The sequence below is a fragment of the Asterias rubens genome, chromosome 11 (genome assembly GCF_902459465.1).
Source record: "Asterias rubens chromosome 11, eAstRub1.3, whole genome shotgun sequence".
Taxonomy (NCBI): Eukaryota; Metazoa; Echinodermata; class Asteroidea; order Forcipulatida; family Asteriidae; genus Asterias; species Asterias rubens.
The window spans coordinates 14196620-14221702 of NC_047072.1; the positions used below are offsets into that span (position 1 = coordinate 14196620).

General features: G+C 37.8%; 1 protein-coding gene across 1 annotated transcript in view; it reads right to left on the minus strand.

The window, feature by feature from the left end:
- Window positions 1-3235: 3235 nt before the first annotated feature.
- LOC117296349 (tubby-related protein 4-like) overlaps window positions 3236-25083 on the minus strand; it is a 58166-nt gene continuing 36318 nt past the window's right edge. Inside the window, exons 7-15 of the mRNA XM_033779231.1 lie at window positions 14598-14729; window positions 14122-14255; window positions 13150-13374; window positions 10697-10751; window positions 9850-10029; window positions 8448-8704; window positions 6753-6993; window positions 5401-6602; window positions 3236-5112 (exon numbers count right to left, since the gene is read on the minus strand). Of these exons, the coding sequence (XP_033635122.1) occupies window positions 4996-5112; window positions 5401-6602; window positions 6753-6993; window positions 8448-8704; window positions 9850-10029; window positions 10697-10751; window positions 13150-13374; window positions 14122-14255; window positions 14598-14729 (2543 nt within the window). The 3' untranslated portion in view covers window positions 3236-4995. The remainder of the gene's footprint in view (window positions 5113-5400; window positions 6603-6752; window positions 6994-8447; window positions 8705-9849; window positions 10030-10696; window positions 10752-13149; window positions 13375-14121; window positions 14256-14597; window positions 14730-25083) is intronic.

The following is a 25083-nucleotide window of genomic DNA, read 5'->3' on the forward strand; positions in this document are numbered from 1 at the left end:
CAATACTTGACATATAAAATCTCTTTTGAACATACAATTACAATATATTACTTGATATCAATTAAATATCAGATGTTGCCTTTTTCCATTCAAGGTAATCTGATTTATTACAACTCTTTAAATACTACTTTTACAATATTAATTACTGTGAATACCATACTAGATAGAGGAAACATAGATATAACAATTAGTAGAGGCAGGACTCCAGACAACTCTCGCACACAAAACACACATCCTCTTTCACGAATTTAGACAACAAACATTACATTTACATGTTAATTTGTCTCACTATGTTTGACAAATTGTGACTGTGTCCATTTGAACTCTTCCACCAACTGAGAAGACATCTTGTGAAAAAATTTCCCAAGCCCAGTAAAATTATTGTTTAAATTTGTAGTCTGTGGTTTGGACCTGGTTTTAATTATGGAAGTGATCACTAGCAACTTGCCAATATTTATGGTTCCCATGTCTCTCTTTCCCAAAGTAAACAAATTTTGTTTGTAAAATAACACAGGTTGGTTAGTCTCTTGTCAAAACAAGTTTGAACATGTTTCGATGCATCACTGTAGTTGTCACACAGTGTGTTAAAAATTACATTCTTTCAAACGTCTTGAACCAAGACTCAAAAGTAATCTGGGCAGAATTGCAGATTGGCTTTACTACATAACCTGACTGTATCAGAAACAGCTTCTAACATCAAACTGGAATGGTCAAACTGTTTCCCTATGTGGTAAAGTTAACCAATCAAATGACAGGTTATGTAAGTGTATTTTTACAAGTTGTTCATCACTTCAAATCAATCATCCATTCATACACACCCATTCTGCCGTGTCATTCCAGCATCAATCACACATTAAAAGGCTACAAACATTATTGGTAAAATATGACCAAGTGCATGCATAGTTAAACAAAAACATAAAAACATACAAAACAAAGACCATTGTTACATTCAGCCATTGGCAGACCATTAGGCCCACAATGGATTATAGCAATGCGCAATAATAACAGTAGCCCCCTAACTGAAGTCTGCTTTAATTCCACCCTTTTTGTATAATGTATGCCCAACCCATACTTCAGTAACCCTTAATCTTTCTCAAATCAAAAATCTAAACCATCCATGATTTTTCCCAGCAACATTAATGCAAAAATAACTTCTTTATCAGCAATAGTGATAAAAAAAATGCCCCACACAATTTTGCAAAACTTTGTTTCTCCTTAACGAGGCGGACAACTACCTCATGGGAAAAGTTCCCTACTTGAAAAAGGGGCTTTAGATATACCTCACACACTTCAAGCAGATATTACAATTTTCTGCTTTTAAGCAATAAACTGTTTTTAAAAAACCAGCACAAAAGCACAAAATAATCGCAAACAGGTTTGGAAAAGAACAAAAACAAAAAAATTAAAAATAAGTTGCTTAGTTTGAAAATGCTGTCACACATAAATGTTTGAGAAATACATTTTCACAACATTACCTTTGGCACATTTTTCATCTCAAAATTTGACTAATTTGTTATTCTAAATAATGATGTTAAACATACATGTAGTCGCTGTTGAATTTCAGTTAATTTAATGGGCAAGGATTTATGATAAAACTTAAAATAAACTACTAAAAGAAGTTGTAAATTGGAGGTTTACTATGGATGATTTTAAATAATAAAAGGAGTAATATAACTCCACTCGAGAGAAAAAAGGAGTATACAAGTAAATGGAAGTTAAATTTACTTTAAGCGTGTTATAATACTTGGATGAAGCTACAATCACAGTAAGCTCACAGTCAGTTCCTTAAAGCTCTTAAAGTAAACAAAAAAAAGCACACTGACTATAGAGCCTTATACAATGCATGTTGTTGACCTTTGGCAAAGTTTGACCTGGTAACAGCAGAATGACAACATACCATGAAAAGAACTGCTCATAATTTAAGTATTGCCTCTGTTACAGAACCCAGACATCTTTCCCGCCATTAAGGAAGTCCCTGTTACCCCAAGGTTTCCCATTTGGGTACCTCAGGGAAAGTTGGGCTTCATACCAGGGGTGCGTTTTGGCGGTCGTTACCAGTAACTGTTTCGGTCATTGGACAGTGAATGATTAACCAATGGGCAACTGAACTGAAACAGTTATTGCCGCTTAGAAACCTTGTGTTTTAATACGCTTAAAAGCGCTATATAAATGCATGTTATTATTATTGGTTAGGACCACCAAAACGCACTCCAGTACAGGTATATACCAAAACAACAAAAACCTCTTTGGCAAATGTTTTCGCATGTCAACTCTCCTGACGCTGTTTACATTCAACCAATACTAAAAACTTAATCACTACTTTACTATCAGGTCTTACAATCGACAGTATACAGCTAATCCGACTTGGGAAGCACTCATTTTATCCTCAAAAGTTGTGTTGGTAATCTATTTGAACACACATCCCTTGCATTTGATGCCAAGTTTGGGATTAAAGGGGATTATAGGTGGCAGCAAACTTACCAGGTAAATTTCCACTAGCCCTTCACCATTGCATTAAAGAATGCACACAGAACCACTTAGTTGGCAAGGCCAATAGATGTGGACTAGGTAGACACACAAAATGCATGCGTCAAGCCACCATCAGCCCCATAAACAAAGGCGCAGTGTTGCGTATAACAATGTATTTACCTGGTTAGTCTGCTGCCACCTACTGTCCCAAAAAGTCTCACACTGATTCATTTCAAGCAATATGCTTTAACAGGATTGGACTTGAGCAGCAAAAAAAAAAAAATCTTCTGTATTTTATCAATGTGCAGAACATTTACTTTATAGTCCGTGACATTAACACCACAAACTTAAGACATTTAATGTTATATAACTTATTTATGAGTTTTAGAAGCGGAGTTGTTTTGCTCTTAAAGACACTGGACACTATTGGTATGTGTCAAAGACCAGTCTTCTCACATGGTGTATCTCAACATATGCATAAAATAACAAACCTGTGAAAATTTGAGCTCAATTGGTCGTCAAAGTTGCGAGATAATAATAAAAGAAAAAACGCCCTTGTCACACGAAGTTGTGTGCTTTCAGATGCTTGATTTCGAGACCTCAAGTTCTAAACCCGAGGTCTCAAAATCAAATTCGTGGACAATCACTTCTTTCTCAAAAACTACGTTACTTCAGAGGGAGCCGCCGTTTCTCACAATGTTTTATACTATCAAACTCTCCCCATTACTCGTTACCAAGTAAGGTTCTATGCTAATAACTATTTTGAGTAATTACCAATAGTGTCCACTGCCTTTAAGCAATATACCTTTTTAAAAATTTCCTTATCAAAACAAAATTATCTACCCGGTTGGGAGAATCAAATGTTCAGACCACAACCTTACATTTGTTTTTGGCCTTAATATACTACTGTTCCTTTTGTTTTCATTTTTACCCTTTCACTTATATCAAATATTTGTTTGTATTAAACTATTTGATATAACGTCTTAAAAACACAAAAGGAGTTGCAAAGGGTACAGTCTTTCAATGACAACAAACTTGTTCTCATTATATGAGTTACAGTGATATATTTAGCTTGTTGCTACAGTTGTGTGCAGTGCATTTTACATCTCAACAGTTTCTTTTAAAGAAAGAAACAGATAATAAATAAAAAATTTGCAACTTTGCCCTTTTGAGATAAAGTTGAGTTGTTTTTTAAGATTCACTATTGGCTTGTAATATATACTTTTAAGTTTGGATTCTTTTTGCTAATGCATTCATATTTTTTCGAAAATCAAGACAAAAAATATATAAACTAATGATGTAGTGTTGGCGTCGAGAAAATTAAGTAAACACAATTTTTATTTTTATTTTTTTAAATTAATCAAAAATGTACACCCAGTATCGTTTTTATATATATTTTAGAGTTTGACTTAAAATATCATACACTATTGCATTTGTGTTTTCTGAGATGCTCAATTGTATGCAGCGATAGCAGCCATGATGCAGCGAATGGTCTTTTTAAATAAAAACAAAGTTTTCAAATTTAGGCAGAACGTATTTTGGTCAAGGTACGAACCATAAATGGTGGCAGTAAGCACTTGATTGCAGCAGACGTTCTACTGACATCAATGACAAATCATTCCCTTCCTTCCCCATCCCATCCTCTTACAAAGTAAATAGTCCAACATGAAAACAAGGAGCTTTTTGCAGCAACAAACTTCCTCATTATCTATCAGTAAATTGTACATGACAACTGCTGTAGTTTACCCCCTCCCCCCCAAAACAGAGATTATTCAAAACGTAGATCTGAAATTGTCTTTACAATGCATTATCATATCAACCTTTAGTGGTGCGTAGTAAACAAAAAAACATTTTGAATTACAAATATGCCAAATGTGCATATTTCTACTTCCCCTTCCATGATTTCCCCCCATTGTTAAACTAAATATTCAAAGTTCTCAGGTCCATAGTGTATGACACTTTAGCTTCAATGTCGGGTGGCAAATGTAAAAAGTCAGTGCACAGAATAATTCAGTGAAAACTTTACAAGCTGGTGTTTTTTCCTTAAGCTACACTTTGTTTGATTAAACTGATGTGGTTAAAAGGGAAGGTACAACATTGGTAATTAATGCTTGCATCTTGAGTTGATTTTAAACAAAGTTTCCACCTATGCTTTTTTCTACATCAAATTTCTAGTATAGCTTGTCGTTTTGGCAATCATTGATGGTCTTTTTCTCACCATGGTTAGCAAACATTGATGGTCTTTTTCTCACCATGGTTAGCAAACATTGTTATGGGCATGTTCTATGATTATTATCTAGCAAGTTAAGAGGCTGAAATAAAAATATAGCAATTTTGTAACGTCCCTTTATAAGTTGAAAACCGGTCGACTCTCTGCTTAGTCGCAAATAAGCAAAATAGAACCACCCGCTTTTACAACAAGCCTACTTTAAAGTGAGTGAAGAAGAGTATGCACTCATTTCTACATTAATGACTGGTTGCCGTAGAAATCATTTCCCGTTGGCGACTTCATCAAGTGTTTCATATTCACTTCAGGCGTTGCGTAACGTTTGCCAGTGCAACTGCAAAAGCTTGAAGGGCCGCAAACGGATACTGGAAGTCCAATGTATAAGCGTGGCCATCGATTCTACCAAACTGCATCACCTGAAGCAGGCAGGAAAAACAATGAACTAATTTAATATGTAAAACGGTCACCTGATGAACTTTGTGTTATTTGATTTGTCCAGTGCAGGGATGTCAGGAGAATCAATTGGATAAGTAAGTCAATTGGACTGGTTGTATATAAATGGTTGAACTGAACAAAGAACTTACTGAATAGTAGAACAGAACCTCAGACCTCAATGCAATACAAGTGTCTTGATTTTACCAAATCATATAATACGCATCTTGCAGTCTGAAGTATACCCTCCCGTAAAAAAAAGAGAAGCTTACCTGTTTGCCATTTAACTCCACTTGGAAGTTCTTAGCTGATTCTTGGGTCACCCTCCCACCAAAGTCCAATTGGTACACTTGGGTACCCTCATTCCAGAGGGGTGCTTTGTTGTGCATAACAAACACCCTTGATTTACAGTCTGCGTACTGCCTCATCAGCTTAGCCTTACGGGATTTGGAACTGCTAGCTGGTGTCTCATCACTGCTGTTATCGGCACCTTCACTCTCTGAGCTGTCGACTTGAATTTTCAGGTTCCCTCTGGATGGACTTCCCCCGCCACAGAGGGATGTACGTCTCTCCTTCATCTTCTTTGTAGTCTTTTCTTGCTCGGGGACAATCTCACTGTCTTGATTCTGTGTGGTTTGCCTGCCACCACTGGACGACGTCCCAGCACAGCTTTCACTCCTGCTGCGAGTCTTAGACTTAGGACGTTTGCGTTTTTCCTGGGGTGACTTCCCCACCCCTGATGGACTACTATCTCCCCCGCTACCGTTCTGTAAATTGTTTCTGTTGTCTGTTTGCATTGTAATCTTTGGAGTGGAGCTAGACCTTGGTCGATTGCACTTCGACGCCGGACTCAGATTCCGTTGTGATTGCACTGATAAATCTCTCTCGGTTCCACGTCGTAAGCTGTCAAGCTTCTTGTGCGACGGCGACCCACTACTGCAGCCCTCATGCACTTCCATCAACAGAGATTTGTGGTCCATTGTTTGGTTGGTCACACCATCAGCCTGGTGGTGCTGTGAGACACTGCTTGGAATCAACTGGCTTGCACTATCTGCCCAGCGTGGCATGTCAGACTGCAGTTCTTCAAAATCACATGGGTCGCTTGAAAGCAGGGTTCCATCCACAATTTCAGTGGTTCCATTTATAATATGGGCATTTTCTACGACGTCTAGTGATCCTGTTCTCCCTGCCACTGTTGTGGATGCTTCCAATGAGTTTTTAAGTATATTTGTAGTCCGCCGTTTTGGTACTGCCCCTTGCCTAATGAACTGTTCTCGATCAGGTTGGACCTTAGACGCAGGGGGGATATTCTCATTGGTTACTTCACGTTGCCTGGGAACTTCCATTGCAGGTGGAGGGGGTTCCTGGTCAGCAACATCAAGATCACTACTTGAGAAGCTACGATTGGTCGATTTCATTGGAGCAATTGGGGCGGGGCCACCAGCTCTGTTCAAGGGGGGTTGTGGAGGTGGCTCTGAAAAGACACAAACATCAAAATTAGCAAGTGAACATTTCTTGGGGGTATTTGTACCTGTAACACTGCTCCTAACTGATGCCATTATTTTTCCTAATGGGAAATACAATTGGAATGAAAAGATTTCATAAACCGTGGTTGACCTCTTACCTCCAGGGTCATCCTCATCCTCACTGAATACATTGGGATCAAAGTCTGCATCATCATCCCTCCGTGGCTTGGCATCAGGGCGAAGCTCCACAAGAGCGATGGTCATCTGCCGGGGCTGTAGATGAAGGAGGCTCGTCCTGTAGTTGACCTGACCGAGGTTGGATGGCAGGAAGCGTGCCAGGCCATGAATCTTGAACTTTGTGCCCCATATATTGGAGGTCACCTCCACAAGGCGATTTTGCTTTAAGGAAGTAAAATAAGAAAATGTATCCATGGAAAGCTTTAAGATATCATTCCCAAGAGGAGTGAATCCAGAGATGCCAACATTGAATTTTAAAAAAGAGTAGCATCTCCCAAATGTTAAGGGCGAGCGCAGCTTGGGCTCCCTAAACCGATCTTTCTATTACTCTCTGCAATGCTAATTAGCTCATTTTCAGGCATTGTTGTGAAATAACAATTACCTGTATGCATCAACAGAACAGCTACAAATGTTTTTAGTGGCCAGTGAAAAAAAAATTGAAAAAAAAACCTGATTTCCCTCATCTTCTGACTATGTTTCAAAAATAAATGCAACATAAAAAATGGTGGCCTTACCTAAATGTAACATAAAAAAGGGTGGCCTTACTTAAATGTTTTTGTTTTAATGATCAGAAACGCAACAACAAGCTATTGGGAGAGAGAGAGGAAAAAAAAAAAAAAAAAACGTGTCCGAATTTTGGGCAAAAAATACGTGTCCGTATTTTGGGCATTGTCTGGACATCGGCGCTACAATTACTGGTAAGAAAACATGGAAACTGTCTAGCTTAGACCTCACAGGCTACTCAGTTGAAGGTATTTTTGTTCAGAAGGTCTTCTTTTTTTGTCGCCATTATTTCGTATTTTTTTGCCAAGCTTCGATAAAGTACATGTACAGCCAGCGTGGGCACAATAATAGTGGATACATGAGGAATGAGGTTACTGTGACGACACACGTTAGCTCACACACAACCTCATTCCCCACGCACGTGTGCACTATTCCCCATCGTGTAATACAGATCAATGGGTACGATCTTGCAGAAATGCACTAGCGTAAAAAATGCACACTCAGCCGGCCAGCCAGCGGGGGAGGGCACGCAACAATCATTACGTCGAGACACGTACATTGTTCCAGTGAATTCGCCGCTATTATTCAACACTGCGTTCTAAAATTAAAAGTGTTTTTTTCTTTTCTGTTACAATTGTTTTTCTTAATTTTTATTTCCACTTAATAGTTCATTAGTTGTTTGCATGTATTGTTCGATTTAATAAAATTATATTGGGCAGCTTGTTTAGCGTGTTTTATTGAGTATTATCGTAGCGTCGTAGTCACGGCTCGAAATCGTATTTGCTACGCCCAAATCGTGTATGTTGGTATCTCTGTGAATCATATGGCATATTGTGAATTAAAGGCCTTTGGAGTGCTACGGTTGCTCGGGTTGTGTACTTCCCTTGGAGCTGAGAAAGATTAAAGGAATGTTATTGGCCCATGACCAGGGCACTAATGTAAAGTGTATTGGTGAGGTTAGTGTGAAATGTGCTGTATAAGAACCTGTCATTACTATTATTGTAAATTATCTACCTCATCACAGGTCACTTCACCTTAAGGAACAGACTGTACACACTCTCTTTAAAACATAAATTTGCCTAGATTTAGACTGTGTTTCTTGCCCATCTTACCTCAGGGAGACTCTCCAAGAATAAGCTATCATACTGGCGCTCTTTCCGTCTGGGTGAATCTGTACCATTACTTCCATCCCGTATAAGTCTAGGGCTTCCTCCTCCCCCTCCGCTCCCTCCACCATCTTTCACTGATGTGCCGTTCCTTCTCATCATTCTCGATAATGCTTCATCTTCACTGTCATCTGAACTGGAGCTACTACTTGAAGATGAAATAGTCGTACCCAAAGGCAATCTCTCATCATCTTCACTCATGCCTAGATCAGACAAAGTTTAAAGATACACTTTCTTCAATTTAAGAGATACTTCGGATCACCCATTAAATAAACCCTCAAGAAAACGCAATCATTAATCCCATAAAGGTGTTATACAACAAATACATCCATGTAGGAATGATAAATGGATTAGAGCTCCGCCATGCTGGCACTCTCAATAGAAGCTCTAGAAGCTAATCAATCGGAAAAGAAATTGAGAATTGGCATAGTGTGTGATAAAAAACCACCAAGCAAAAAAAAAGGTGAGAAAAAAAACCCCAAAAACTATGGACCAAGAAAGAAAGAAATTTGACATTTATACTGTAACATGATCATTTAGTTCATCCAGGGTATATCGCGCACTTGTGTTGCACCAACATCTTGACTGTTGTTTGAAAAACACAACGCATTCAATCACAATTTTGACCTTTCGAGCCCACATGCACTACAGCATGTAAATTTGTTTCTAATGTACATGTAATACACATGCAATGCCAACGATCATACAACGCCCTCTATCGGCAATGAGTTGCATTTACTTAATAGCCTCATTTCAAGGCTGCACATTCCTGAATCTATATTCTGTATCCACGGTATATAAAGCGTTATGTTTTACTGAATCACAAACGGCTGCAAAGACCACGACATTCTCATGAATATTGATATAATTGTAGCCAATCACGTTGTGCCCTGCCTTTGTGTACGTTCTCATAGAGCACAAGGAAAATGGATGACAGTACAATATGCGTTCTGCAGATCCCTGACAAGTACCCTGCACATGTACATTGGGTTAAAGGACTTTGAGTGTGATGTATTATGTATGTGTAGCTGGGAGGTTTTTTTGTGACTTTTCCTTTTCTTTTCTTTTCTTCATTCTGTGAGTGCCTACTTGTTAAAAAGCGGAAGTAAACAATCGCGGCACTCAATGAAAAAAAAGGGGACGGTTTATGGTAAATGAATGAGCGGATATCTGCCTAAACAGAGATTTCACAGGCCTGTTCAAAATGCATTGTACAATTTCATCAAAAGTTTCTTAAAGCTACTAACCGCTGTTAACATTATCTTGGTTTCTTAAATAACAAACATACACAAAAGTCATAGAAATACTGTCAAGTATTGTGGTGTGTTTTACTTTCCATATATCTTACCTTGTTTCTGATCCACCTTGGGGTCGTAAATGACAAATTCAGGGCGGAGCTTACTGACCCTTCGACCTTTAAGTAGGGGGACCAATCCTCCAAGATATTCCAGGAACAAGGTGTAGCAGGAGCTGCTAGGGTTGGTGTCGTCTCCTGTTCGAATCATTGTGCAGTGAAGTCTTTCATTACCTGCAAACAAACAAAATTGTTTAGTTTGTAAGAGAAATGTGAAGGAGACAACATGTAGAGTGACACGGTTGACATGGGCCCAATTTCATAGAGCTGCTTAGCACAAAAAATTGCTTAGCGTGACATTTTTTCCTTGATAAAAACAGGACTACCAACCAAATTTCCATTTGTTGCATATTGCTTGTTACAGGTATTCAGCTGTTGTTTACTTATCCTGAAAATCACATGGAAATTTGGTTGGTAATCCTGTTCTAATGAAGGCACAAATTTCATGCTAAGCAAATTTTTGTGCTTAGCAGCTCTATGAAATTGGGTCTCAGGTGAAATTGCCTTGTTGTTTTGGAATGGAACTGCTCTTTAGAATGCCAGTGCTCTTTACATGGCTTATTGTAAGAGGGGGTTTGTGGGTGCAGTGTGCTCAACTATAACTACACTGTACTCCTCTTCCTACCAAAGACAATCTAGACGAGTGACCAATACTTCCTTTAAACACTTTGTGCTTTCATGATAAGTCATACAAAATATTTATTAGCAGAAAACCACAGAAAACCAACAGCCATACAACAATATCGGACACACAGACAAAAGGACTTTGAGCGCACAATTCTTTATTACACATGAACATGAGCATTGGGTATTATCAACTTAAGTCAGGAATAATTTCTACCTGGTGGAGGTCTACTGCCGAATTCCCTCAGCTTGGTCGGATCTGGAATACACCCCTGAATGGAAGACAAAAAAACAAAACAAAATGAGGAATTTGAAAACTGAAAATGTAATGGCTTATTTTGGGTCATAGCACAGGTGTGCAAATATTGAAGCTCTTTCAAGATCATCCTGCGACCATCTTTGTCATGTCTTCAGGTTGTGAGAAAAAGCAAGATTGACATGATTCAAAAAGAGGGCCAGATTGTTTTCTCTCCAAGCTGCAATTTGAATAAATAGGTTTGAAGGGATGAAACCAAGATGGCCGAACAATAATAAAGGTCAAATGTTGGTTATACTAGGTTTCTAATGGTTCAAGCCACTAAACATACATGTATATGTATACCTTAACCGAAATTACTTCTGCTGAACATTTTGAGGAAAGTTAATTGCCGTTTCATTTTCAGAACCAAACAATTGCTTTTTTTTTTGCAAGGCCTTCCAACACACTACCTGAATTTAATGACATGGTTATTTCATACTTTCAATGTTATAATTTTAAAACTCAATCATCAAATCATGAAACTACTGTGCAAAAAGGAATTGCCCCAAAACCCCATCATTGCCACAAAGTTGTTGATATAGCTGTGTGTTTCCAGCTCCCTTTTCAGGTTTTCTCCTTCCTGAAGGGGACTGTTTAATTCTCTTTGCTACCATGTCAGAAAATCCCTTGAGGGGAGCCTACAGTGTATGCTACATTCAGCACTGCTTAAGTCTATACATATACAAGAAAAATACCCGAGATTGGAACTTAAAAAAACAAAATGCAACAGAATTCTTTGCCCAGGTTTAATGTGCACCCCTTTTCAAACAGTAGGTGTTTTCCTTGTCCTGGAATGTCCAGCCTACTGTAGATTCACAGACTTAGTAGTCTGAAATCGTGGAGAGAAATTTGATTCTGTCAGGGGACTCAACAATGCTCAATCTTACAAACCAAATCCAGCATCAAGGGACTGCAACAAATAGCCACTGGTGTCTCAGGAGCTCAAGTATAAGGTTTTGTCCCAGTGCACCCTTCTTTTTCCCCCTCCGTTAAGAAACAATAAAGCAAGTTTTTGTTTTCATGAAACATTCATCTTGAAAAATGAGACGGCAATTTCCGAGAAATATAAATCTACATACATGCAATGTATGACATGGTTATTATATTCTTAAATAACAATGGGAACGATAGTTAACACTAATCAATTTGTTTAACTGCTGAAATTACATCCATAAGAACAGTTTTACATGTAGATCATACGTTTTCTTATCAACCACCCTAAAATTAAAGACCTAGGTGTTGAGTTGGTAAAAATTTCACAAGCTCAATTGTTTAAATTAGCTGCAAACTATATTTCATTGTACATGTACACATGTGCATGTACATAACTTTGATGCAAGTTATGTGTGTTTTTTCCCCCTAAAGTAATTCTCCAAAAAAACATTTTTGACTGTGCCTCTCCTTAGAATCAGTCAAAATCACACAGCCACACGGCTGCTTTTGAAAGGTGTAGTAACTGTGCTGTAAATAAGTGTTTGGATCATGCCACCAAGGTACCAATGTGTCATCTGGAAGCGTGATTTAAATTGTATTTGAGCAATTTTGCTATAAGCAAGCTTTGAGAGTGATCAGTCATTTAATCGTGATTTACAGCATTCTTCAATTTCTTTCGTTTACTGACAAAAGAGTTACCCCAAGCAACAATAGCTTTTCAAAACCATGCAGGAAACTAAATAACAATTCACTAGAGATTTGATTATGATATTTGCAAAATACCCTCACTTCTTGAGAATATGATGGAATTCTAAATCTATCAAATTGTAACTTCCTCCCTTTCCCCCCAAGACAATGGCAGTTCCAAGTCCAATCTGAGTGACTGATATATAATGCATACCCCGCTTGCCACTTTGCAAATTAAGAGGATTTGCCGCGATTCATCTTTACAATCAAACCTTGCAGACCTGAGAGACAGAATGGAATTGAAGTGCTGAGGATTGATTCAAGGTGGAGGCACCTTGGGGAACCATGGATAATGGTAGCCTCAAGAGTCAATTTAAGGACAAGAAAATCAACCGAGTTGACGCATCAAGCTGTGAAGATACGGTAGTGGTCTCGTATTAACACACGCAATCACATTGCATTCTCCAAGAATAATTTGGTGTATCATGTGATCACCTTTCACCTGGTCTAGAAATTTTTTAATAATTTAAATAAAAGAACTCTATAATCTAGAACTGCCTCTAGCTACCGGGCAATCTTGGTGGTCTAGTTGGTATGACACTGCTCTAGAATTGCAAAGGTCTTGGGTTCGAATCCCACCCGAGTATAATGCCTGTGATTTTTTTCAAAGAGCTTGGGAAAGTACTGAGTATACAGTGCTAACACACATCGGTGCATATATGGGTAAAAGCAAAATTAATACTAAGAAATACCTTGACAGTTAGTGCAAGTCTCTCTGTAACTTGACTCCTGAGTCGAATCGGCAGTGGAAGCTTCGCCATCATCTTCTCCTCGTTCACCAGCGATATGATGACTTCACGACATAACACCTGTAATGGAGCCACCCCCTTTTCAACCCAAGCCACATGGAGGATAGACCCACATGCGACAAACAGACGACGATCATTGTGACCCCATGTCAGAGCTGAAAGAGGGCGCTGTTATACACAAACAAAAACAAAACATGTTTAAACGTCTGTCATTCTTTTATTTTGTTGGAATGAACTTTTTACAAGCGACGTTTCAGCCTCAGGTTTCTGGACCAATTCATCTCATTTCAATTAGCTCAATCAAGAACTTTTATCATAAAACTCATCCATGTTGAAACTCAAGCAGCAAGATATTTGTCTGTTGATGAAGAATTTCCATACCCAAATAATTCTACCAACACTAAAGCCCAGTTCATACTTCCTACGAATGCGAATTGAATTTTGATGTCACATGGCTGTTTTTGCAGCAAATATTTCGCAGGAGTTGAACACAGTTCAACTGTTTCAAATAATTCGCTGCAAATTTGTGACATCAAAATTTGCTTTGATTCGCATTCGCAGGAAGTACGAACGGGGCTTTAATGGAACTCCCACTGTCCTAACTATATCATAATGTTAACGACATAGGCATGAATATAAGACCTTCATTCCCACCAACACCTCATCCTTACTTACAACAGTCATCTCATGATTAATTACAAAGTGTTATTAAGAGGCAGCTTTGTGTTATCAAGAGCTCAGTAAGCATGTCTGCCATTACTGTAGAATCTCCACCACATAGTCGCTTATGTTGGCACTCACCCACCCTCCGAACCCCTACCCCAAAGTCACCCCACAATCACACAACCCACCCCTTATCCCACCCCTTATCCCACCCCTCACCCAATCACTCCTAACTACGACTCTAAGCCTTACCTGTGAGGGTATGTTAAGAGTAAACCTCAGGTGGCCATTGGTGTTGTAGAATTTAACAGCACTGATGCTCTCTACGGGCTGTGTGCCACCCACGGCAAGGAAGGCCCCACAGCTGCTCCATTCAATCTTGATGTCTGGGGGTAAGAAGTGTTAAAATGTCACCAGCAAATAAAAAAATGTGTTGTTATTTCCTGGAGAGATTTCTCCCTCGTTCCCATGTATTGTCTCCCCCCCCGCCCCCCGCCCCCACCCCCCGTCCCCACCCCCCGCCCCCACCCACCCCCCCTTCCTTCTATCCTTTTCCACCCCCTTTCCTTTCCAAGTCATCCTTGGTTTATTTTCTGTTTTGATTTTTGTTGTGCAATGTGATATTTTAATGATATTGTTGCTGTTTTAATTTCTACGGTTCATGAATATGAAAATCATTATCAAGCCCAAAATGACAGGAATTATTGAAGACAGAAAAGCCAAATTACCTGTCATTTCTGTTTTTATAATAATTGGTGCGAGGTCATCATATGCTTTCATTAATTGGATCTCGCTATCGCCAAGGTCTACTGCCATCACTGGACATCTTTTCTTGCTCATCCGTGATCGACGTTCACTCCCTGGAGATTGCAAAACACATTAGATAAAAGAGTAAATACACACCAACATAACGCACTTCTACATCCTTCTAGAAAGTTTTAGAATTCACAAAGAAGACCTGGGGAATTACATTTTTGGGATGGTGGGTTGTTCAACAAAGTAGAGTGGCACAAAATGAAATTGCGATTGGACAAACATTTGTGCAGCATGCGAACAAAGGCCTTGTCCAGGAGCTGCACAAATGAGCCGGGATTCCATCTATACTTAAAAATCCAATTTGCCAGGTCCTACCCCATAGAGGAAAATGTTCGTACATGTATGTATATGATACAAAATGGAAATATCTTCATTTATTTTCCTTGTTGGCAAACCTTCTAAAAATTGTGGACATATTTTTGGAGAAAGGAAGAGAGGTGATGTTGCTACATTATGCACATGATAGCCATAAATACATCCTTCAAAAACGAGACGAGACACCAAGCTTCAAAAACATGCAACACCTATTTTACTTTTATAAGCTCAGTATCATTCGGCATAAGTCACAAACACTATGTTATTAATATGTCATTTGACTCGCTATTGCTAAGTAACATCTTTCAGTGAATAGAAAATGTGTGTCACTCTATGGATGAATCATATAGGCCTGTCACTGTACAAATTCAAGTTCTGGTTCACTTAAAATATGGATGCGCTCAAGTAGATCAGAGAAGGCCAATTGTGCATGTAAAATGGTCCGTTTAAGCGCTTAGTGAGAATGTACATGTACAGGTATGTTGAAGAGCACTGTACATGGCGAGCACTTACCGGTAGATTACAAATTATTGTATGGTTATGCATCAACAAGCAAGCCAGTGAACTTGTATGGAATTTGCATGCCTGGTCTCAGGTAAAGCATCATTGGTTTGGTCATAGAGCAAGTCTGTACCTTGCACCATAGATGGTTTGGCTATGCAGGGTGAGCCCATCACAATTAAACACTCTCTTAGAGTTTGACAGGCCTGAAATTTCACGGGACAACGAAGGCGATTGCCCCCATGCCCCCATGCCCCCAGGCTATTGCCTTGGTGCCCTTGAAATGCTCCAGTAGAAATTTACTATTTCCTCATAGGGTGCCCTTTACCAAGGAGAAATCACTTTGGTGCCCTTGCCCTTTCAAAAACGAAGCATATAGGCCTGGTTTGATCTCCATTATTTTAAAGTCCAACCACTAGACTTTAATTAAAATTGGTTACGCAAATACAGGTTGTTCATAAAAACCTGTTGATTACATTTTGAGTACTGCAAAACTCTGAACAATGTTGATCGTCAAACCATGGTCCGACAGCCTGTCAAGCATTACAATTTTGACTAAGAATGGTGTCATGACAAAATACTAATGGGGTGTTTAGCGCCCTACTTAAGACCCTTGTGGAATCTGTACACGTATGCCCCAACACACTCCCTCATAATGCTTTCTGATTGATTCAGTAGTTAAGAGTAAATGTTTATTTTGCTTCAAGGCATAGGCCTCCTCTGTAGATTTCCTTCGGTGTTTTCCCATTAACAAACTAAACTCTTACATTTGTGTTTAACTCCTTTGTTAATCAAATAGCATGTCATTTAAGCGACAAAATGAAAATGAAGCATCACAATTATGGAGATGTATACAGTTAAGCAAATAGAATATTGCAATTAGCGATGTAGACACCTAATAGTGAAATGCATTACATCCATTATGCATCTTTGTGCCGGCAGTTTCCACCTGACAAAATGTTGAAGTGCCCAAATGGAACACTGTAGTTAAGTACACCCAGTGGTCCAACTGCATATCACTCATTCATCTTCGGTAAAATCTACCAAGGAAACCTTCAGTCACAATTATGGAAAGAACCAAATTAAAGTTAGACCCCTTGCTGTCAATCACATTGTATCCTTACGCTTTCCCAGTATGGTCTTTCCTTACCAAAAAATCTCAAACTGAGCTCAGAATTGAAGTCCTGTTTATGAAAAGAACCCCAAATAACATAACAATAGGAGACTTTCCAACGCTAGGCGGCAGCAGACATACCGGGTAAATTTCCATTGTTTACGTAGTTCTGAACATGCGCATAATTCTGAGAACAATGGATTTACCCGGTAAGTCTGCTGCCCTCTATCGTCCCAGAAAGTCTCCCATTACATGTTAGAACCCTTGCTGTCAACCCTTTCTGTCTGTCTTGAAATCTGTCGGACACTGTACACTAATTTTAAACACAAAGTTACATGTACATGTATATGAAATGACGAACTGATTTTTAGTCAGACAACAAAATTTGGATTGCAATCAATGGCAACTTCCAAATAGTCAAATTATTATTTTATTTTATTTTATAATATCGATAATAGCATACTATCCCAACTGGGAGACATCTCTGCTGTGATGGCAACCCTCACTCCTAATAAGGATATCAATAATCCCACTCAGGAAACCTTTGTAATATTGGATAGTAAAAAAACCCAAAGATTTCCCAATACATGCAAAGCTTTATAATTCCAAAAAAGAAATCATGAATTGCTTTGTGTATATTTTTCACTGGGTACAAATTAATGGTCCATGAATCCTTATGGAATACATTACACAAATTATCAGAACCGAAGGTGTAGTGCTGCATTACAGTTTTCAATCAAAATTGATTTTTCTTAGTCTGGAAGCTGTGCCGTTACCATGGCAACCCGTCAACACTGAATCACAAATGAGTTTCACCAAATCTTCTTGATGGAATTTTTGGGGGGTTAAACCGGATGCAAATACACAAGTGAGGATTCTTGTTAGCAATTGTTCTTCAACAAAACATAACTCTTGTAAAATTAAGGTCTATGATATATGATCGCTCAGCGAGTTTTATTCCTTACTTAACATACAGTATTCCACCTTCAAGGTTGAGACTTTTTTAAAAAGCATCTTCCTTTATACAAAATTCCTCAAAAGGAATTTTGTATAAAGGAAGATGCTATCTGAAATATTCCTATTAGATTATGCATGTCAATAAAACGTTTGATAAACGTTTGTGAGATGTTGTATTGTAATTTATGATGAAGCAAAAAATGCACAGTTAAAATCTGTTAATGTATCATGATGACAAATGTTGTGAAGAAAACTGTGCATTGCTTTTCAACATTGACTTTCAGGGGGTGACTTCTTCAACAACAAAATGCCCAATCAATAGACTGTCAACGTCCTGCGCATATTCAAACATCGGGACCCATCCATTACAGTGCGTGAGTTTGTTTCCTTAATGCATTAAAGGCAGTGGACACTATTGGTAATTACTCAAAATAATTATCATCATAAAACCTTACTTGATTACGAGTAATGAGTAGAGGTTGATGGTATAAAACATTGTGAGAAACAGCTCCCTCTGAAGTGACGTAGTCTTCGAGAAAGAAGTAATTTTCCACGAATTTGATTTCGGGACCTCAAGTTTAGAATTTGAGGTCTCGAAATCAAGCATCAGAAAGCACACAACTTCGTGACACAAGGGTTTTTTCTTCTTTCATTATTATCTCGCAAATTCGACGACCGATTGAGCTCAAATTTTCACAGGTTTGTTATTTTATGCATATGTTGAGATACACCAACTGTGAAGACTAGTCTTTGACAATTACCAATAGTGTCCACTGTCTTTAAAGCTATTAGTGGGTACAAAGAGGTTCCAAAATTTTCAGAGACTTGCATGGTCTGTTTAGTTTACAAGCCAATTGGTTGTGACTACATGTAGTTGACAGCTAATTCTTGCAGAAATTTGTCAATAATTATGAAAGTATGCACAGAGCAGACTTTCATATTATATCATGGCATTCATAATCAACTTCAAAGCCACAATTCTGGCATATTACAACAGAGAACAGAATGGCATAGACAATTGCACAAAGAGCGTCCTTGTCAAATATATATGAACACTAAACACTGCTTCATATTTGCAGCCAGAATATTTATATACCTTTAATAAGTTCATTCTGTCACTCCGTCAAAAATAACATTTAGAAAATTTGAATATGAAAAAAACATTTTATAACACACTTTCAGGTAGTCAATGGACGTTTGTACACTGATTTTACAGTGTGTACTAGCAACAGTTATTTATCAGTGAATCAACAATGAGACATCTGATATGTAACTTGACCAGCTCAGCAATGATTTTTTCCTAATGACTTTTCCCCATGCTGACTATTATATTCTAGAACAGCTGAACATTGATCCTTTGCTGTGAACAGGAATTCATTCCAGACGTTCATACCAGACGTTCATAAACGGTCATGTACTGGAGCATTGACATAGTCAAATGAAACCCAGTACAATCAAACCCACATCATCAAAGTCATGTTCCTTGTGAACATCAACTGTTATGAGTAGTATATAAAAGAAAAGAACCTGACTAATTTCCCTTGCAGCCTCAGTCTGATTGTATTGATTTGAATCGGAGTAAAAATCATGGCAGTGATTGCTGAAACCTTTTAGTGGCCTGAGTGTCTGCAAGTGGCCTAAACCGATTACCGGTACCTAGCAGCAAACTGCAAATATCAAGGGTGCATATGATTCACTCCCATTCAACCTGTACAACACACCATTCAACCTGTAAAACTCAAGTGTTAAATATTACTCCTCTTTTCCTAGGGTGGTTAAGATAGCGGTTTTCTACATATTTGACATTCAACAGAAATAAACAAAAATCTTAAAAACCCTGCAGTTTTGGACGAACGGATTTGGAGAAAAGTTCAGGTTAGGAACGCTATACACAATCATCAATATATACATGTACTTTAGTTCATTTCTATTTTTGGATGTGACAAATAAAAAAATGTGTAAAAGACAAGCTTATTTTGATTATCTTTTGAAGCTGATGATGAATACAATGGCAACAATACTGGCATTAATTTCACAGCGCTGCTCACAAATGTATTTCTACGCATAAAGACTACAACACAGTGAAGGGAAGGGCCTTTTATTCCTATGACGTCATTTGCTGTTAGTGTTAAGAAATAAGCAGGGAACCAGTCACAAATAAGTCCAATTTGTATGCCACTTCGGCAGGTAACCTGTTTCTAAGCAAAGTTTACCTGCTCTTTTTAGTGTTTAAGAAACGCTAAAAGGCCTGATCCTTTACGGAGGCAAGGAAGTGCGATTGCCTCCATGCCCCTGGTCATTGCCTTGGTGCCCATGAGATGCTCCAGTAGATATTTACAATTTCCTCATAGGGTGCTCTTTACCAAGGAGAAAATGCCTTGGTGCCCTTGCCCTTTAAAAAACCCGAAGCGTATACGCCTATTATTCCACTGCTCACAGCGACAATATGGGGACGATCATCTTAACAGACAAATAAACAAACAATATGGACTAGCATTGGGAACATTTCATGCTTACCACTGAAAAATGCTTTTCGTTACAACCAAACTCAAGTAGGTTGCCCTGAAGACATTTGTGGTGCCAAGCCACACATTAAGGTGCAACCGATAGGGAGGTGTATCCGTTCTGTATTGGTTGTGACTTTCTAATTTTCTGATAGCAACCAGAAAGACTTTGTACTTCAATAGACATGTCATATTTTAGAGGTGCTACTTAGCATCAGTTTATTAGAAAAGTTAAGATCATTGCAACAGATGGATTGCACTAAGTGTCATCAACCGCTATATGTGATGTATAAACAATGCAAAAGTGCATACACGTACACGCTACGCACAGCTCTAAAGCCAATGATAGCCTTGCAAGCGTGCACATTTCATCAAGTATGGCGGTTGATGACGCTTAGTGCACTCCATCTTGTTCTAAAAGCTGACCTGATTAAAGTATAAGTCGCAGTATTTTTTTACTGTACAAGGGCGTGTGCGAACCAAATTTACCAAGTAAAACAAATTCTTTTTTTCCTTTGTTATTGTTATTATTGTTATTTAAGTGGTCAATGATACAAATAAATAACATACAGTCAGTGCAAATAAGATACATGTACCTGTAATATTGTGATGCAAGGATATCCGCCATTAAAAGTGCCAAGCAGTCTAAATACCTTCTCGTATAAACGGTGAATATACAAGTGCTGAAAAGTTATTCTACTTTTCAGAGTGGAATCTAAAACAAGATTCCTTTCTTTCATTTTGCTAAATACCAAATCAAAATGAAACAACATTTTTTCTCATAACACTGTCCTGCCTTAGCAACATGGACATGCTTTTATGGCTAATTATATTTTTTAGAGTAGTTTTTACATATAGCACAAGCCACAAAGTACCTTGAAAATATTGCTGAAATATTTCCATTGCAATTGAATATTGTACAATATGTACAGTATGTGTCAAAACATTCATTGTTTTGCTAATGTAAGCTGGGATTTATTAGTCATGTACTTTTTTTTAGGAAGGAAAAGCCAAAGGTGAAGAATAATAAATTATTTTGTTATCTTCTTTCCTAACCAGACAGATTGCTTTTGGAAGCTCCAATGGATGCAAATGTTTTTGAGAAAAAAGTACAATAAGCCGTGGATTTCTATGAAAGTTTTCCCATTCAAGTTTAATCAAAGAACAGCTACGACAGTAATGACAAAGTGAAGTCAATAAACTGCAGACCTTGCTGTATGCACTTTTTTAAGTTACAACCACAAACCCAAAGAAAACAACTTTTTTAGCAAAACAACAAAAACTTCCACAGACCATCTCTTTGTGATTCATGATGATACTCATTATACTCAAAGGGATTATTTGATCCAAAGGCAAACATCATGCCATTCGAGCATTGAATCTCTAATACAGCAGAAGACAACAACTTTACATCCTGCCAAGAAAAACTGTCTCCTTCTACAACAACATCAACGATGAAACAGCAAAACTCTGCTTATAACCAGTCTGGAGAATAAACCTGACAATTTATCTGAAAGCCTGGGGAGTCCAGCTAATTATGTGTCTTGTTGGAGGGTATTATTTCTCTTATTTGTTATTTCGCCTGGCCAGCTCTTATCTGATAGCTTGATGTTGAAAGACGTCAAGACGCTAAATAAACAAAATACTATAAAAAAAACAAGAGATTCTGGCATTAGGGATTGATGTATGGTGTGACGTACATATGTGATCATAAGCTGTTTGGTAGTTAAGAGTAAAGGAGGTTAGAGTGGTAGGGGGTAAAGAGAAGATGCATGCATGGAGGACAGGGCTCAATTTCATGAGCTGCTTATGCACAAAAAGTAGCTAAGCACACAACATTTCTGCTTACCCGAATAGGGTTACCAGCCCACCATCTCACATGTATCATCTGTGATTGGTTCCCTGCTTGTTTTTGCTTGGCAGAAATCTGTTAAGTCATATTTTCTGCTGAATCAGCTATATGAAATAGGGCCCTGGTATGGGCAAGGGATCTCCCGTCTATTTTCACCGGAATACGGAGAGAGAGAAAGCTAACAAGCAAGATGGTGTGAGGAAAGGTAGCAGACTGTGGTCCGTACCTTACACATACCTGCTCTATGAGGAAACAAACAAGATATAACAGGTTGCGAAAGGAGGGAGAAAGGGCCTGGTTGAAAAAAACGAACGCCAAAACGACAAAATAATAGTAAAATACGTATTGATTTGTGTTTGCCTGTTGTAATGAAGACTAAATGGAAATGGCTCAAGGTGTGGTTTAATGGATGTAAGTTCAGCTAACCATTTTAATGCTATGGCTTTTCTTCTGGTCGAACATCAAGTACATAATGAACAAGGACGTGACAGCATTGGTCTAAATCAAACGACATGTACACAAATACCACATAATATTACATGTACGACCAAAAAGATTTAATCAAAAGTTGGCCACAAGCCTCAAATCTTGAAAAATGGTTCTGTAATTAAAAATTATCATCGATGAGGGACTTAATGAGTTTTCTGACTATATCAGTCACTTGTTTGACGTACATGCTTTTCTGCATTATGTATATGGTTACATGTTAGTCACCCACAGACATCAACAATACAAAATGTTTTAAAAACTACATACATGTAGAACCTGAAGAGATACAAGGTTTTGCATTGAATAAGCTTCAGTACATAAACTGTACCATTGGCAAAACTGCTGCTCCACACGGGAGTGTGCTTCATTGAATCAACTTATAGCACCTACTTATTTGCTTACTCCCTTTTTCTCTCTTACATCAAGTCATATAAATAAATTTGCCAAAGACACCTTTCCAATACTTTCCTTTAACACTAAAGCATGACAGCATCTCAGAGAAAAAAAAAACACCTACGTGTAATCACACAAAACTGTGTTGAACCCATAGAGCATGTAAGTCTTTGATGGTGTCAGAATTACAATGACATTTTAAAGAATCTGTCGACAGCCCACACTTGAATGGTGTAACTTGTCTTTAAACCTAGAACACGCGTCTGGAATTTAATCTTTCTGGCAATCCATTGCACGCCAATACTTTGAACAAATTTGGTCGCATGCATATAACATTTTGATACTTTATAACGCATTTACATATTACAAGGGCAATGACTTCTTTCCTTACAAGGCAGTCTATCCATTAGAAAAAGCTAGGCAAATATTAATATCTACAAGAGCACTACAGGGGACAAAAGCAAATAAAATAGAGGAAATTTCCAGCACTGCTTTTGTGAAACTCAAGGCCCACTCAGAAATGCATTTTTCCCCCCCGAGTTAATTAAAAGGTGCTGATACAATAAACACACAATAGAGTAATATAGAGCAACACAAGATCAAATTCTTAACGACAACAATTAAACATAATGATCTTATATAAATTACATAATTTACATCATCCACACATGAAATCATAAATTAATATCTGCAAAAAGTTATAGGTTTATAAGTAAGATACCCCTTTCCTCAAAGTGAGCTACATGTATTAGAAATTACTGGAAAGGTTGTTCATTCTTGACTGCTGTTACATTGTCCTAATTTGATTGAATCCAAACTCTTTATTCATGAGAGAGGTACATGTGTAGTTCCAAATACCAAACTAAATTTTCTACTTGACCTAGCTGGTAATGAACTATTTCATTTTTCCCTTGCCTACTTTTGTGCAGAAGAGATTCCTTGAGTTTAGTAAACTATGCGTTTGATACTGTTTTGCATTGGCAATTAGCAAGGCTCTTGGCAAGTTCACTTTGTATTAAGGACTGATCGCTGACATGATAAATTCATCCTTTTAAAATAAAGACAAAGTAAGCAAAGACACCATCAAAGAATAGTAGGACATTTACTGCTGATTAATTTATGCATTATGTGAAGTTGATAGAAGTTGTAGTAAAACGCCTGATGCTTTTTCGTTTATTTTTACAAGTTTTTTAAAGATTTAAAAAAATTGATGAGAGACTCGGCTAATAGTCAGCTGTTGAATAGAAAAAGTGAAAACCATTTCATGTGGGTAAAAACATCTGTAGCAGGCCTCTTAAACTATTTTCTGGTAACGGAGGTTTTTTTTAATGAACATGCAGTTCATGCTAATTGAAGGTGCCACAGTAGTATTGGTAGACTTTGTTAAACCAAATTTAATACCCATCTTACATACTGCACACATTCCCATTCTATGATATTCACTCATTTAATGGTCTAAATTATCCAGTAAAAAAAATTGATTCTGTTATGCAGAAATAAAATAACAGCTGGTATTCCATTTCAGATTCAACAAACATTTGGATTTAATGTTTAAACATGTCAATTACTGAAAATATTTAGCAGAATCAATTTTTGATGACTGCTGCCATTTTTATCTTCAGCTTTCTAACTTTAAATGAACGTTCTCATAATAAATGTTAAAATATGCGATAATGAACAATAGATTTAATAAATGCATTATCAGCAAGCACTAGCCTTGACAGCCATTCCTTACTTTCAACAGAATTTTCTTGGCGCCTAACAACCCTGAACTACACAAGACCTACTACAATATCTGTTTGAAGGCAAGCAATTTGAGTCCTTTATCACTACAGCGTTGAAGACCCTGAATCCTTTAAGGGGAATTGTTGAATTGCATTTTCAGAATTTTGTTACATTTTTAGTAACTTTCAACAAATGGCTCTAAAAATACAATTAACATGGAATCACTGGAACATTAACACATTGTCAGATGACTATTTGTTGTATTTGACAGGTTATCATTCACTAAATGCCACTTTGCATTCAGCTATCATCAGCATGTACATGTACTAATACATGTACATGTAATTGTGTATAGTATGAAGAAAGTCTTAGACTGTGAGAATCTTGCTTAGCAAGGTTTTGTATTTTGGTTAGAGGGCGTGACAACCAGCCAATTGGTATAAAAATGCAAGGAGATTTTACAGCTGGTATTTGGTAAGCCCACTAAGCAAAACGATATCTGCCCTTTAAAGACCACTTAGGGCACTCATTCCGAGGGCGTTGCTTCC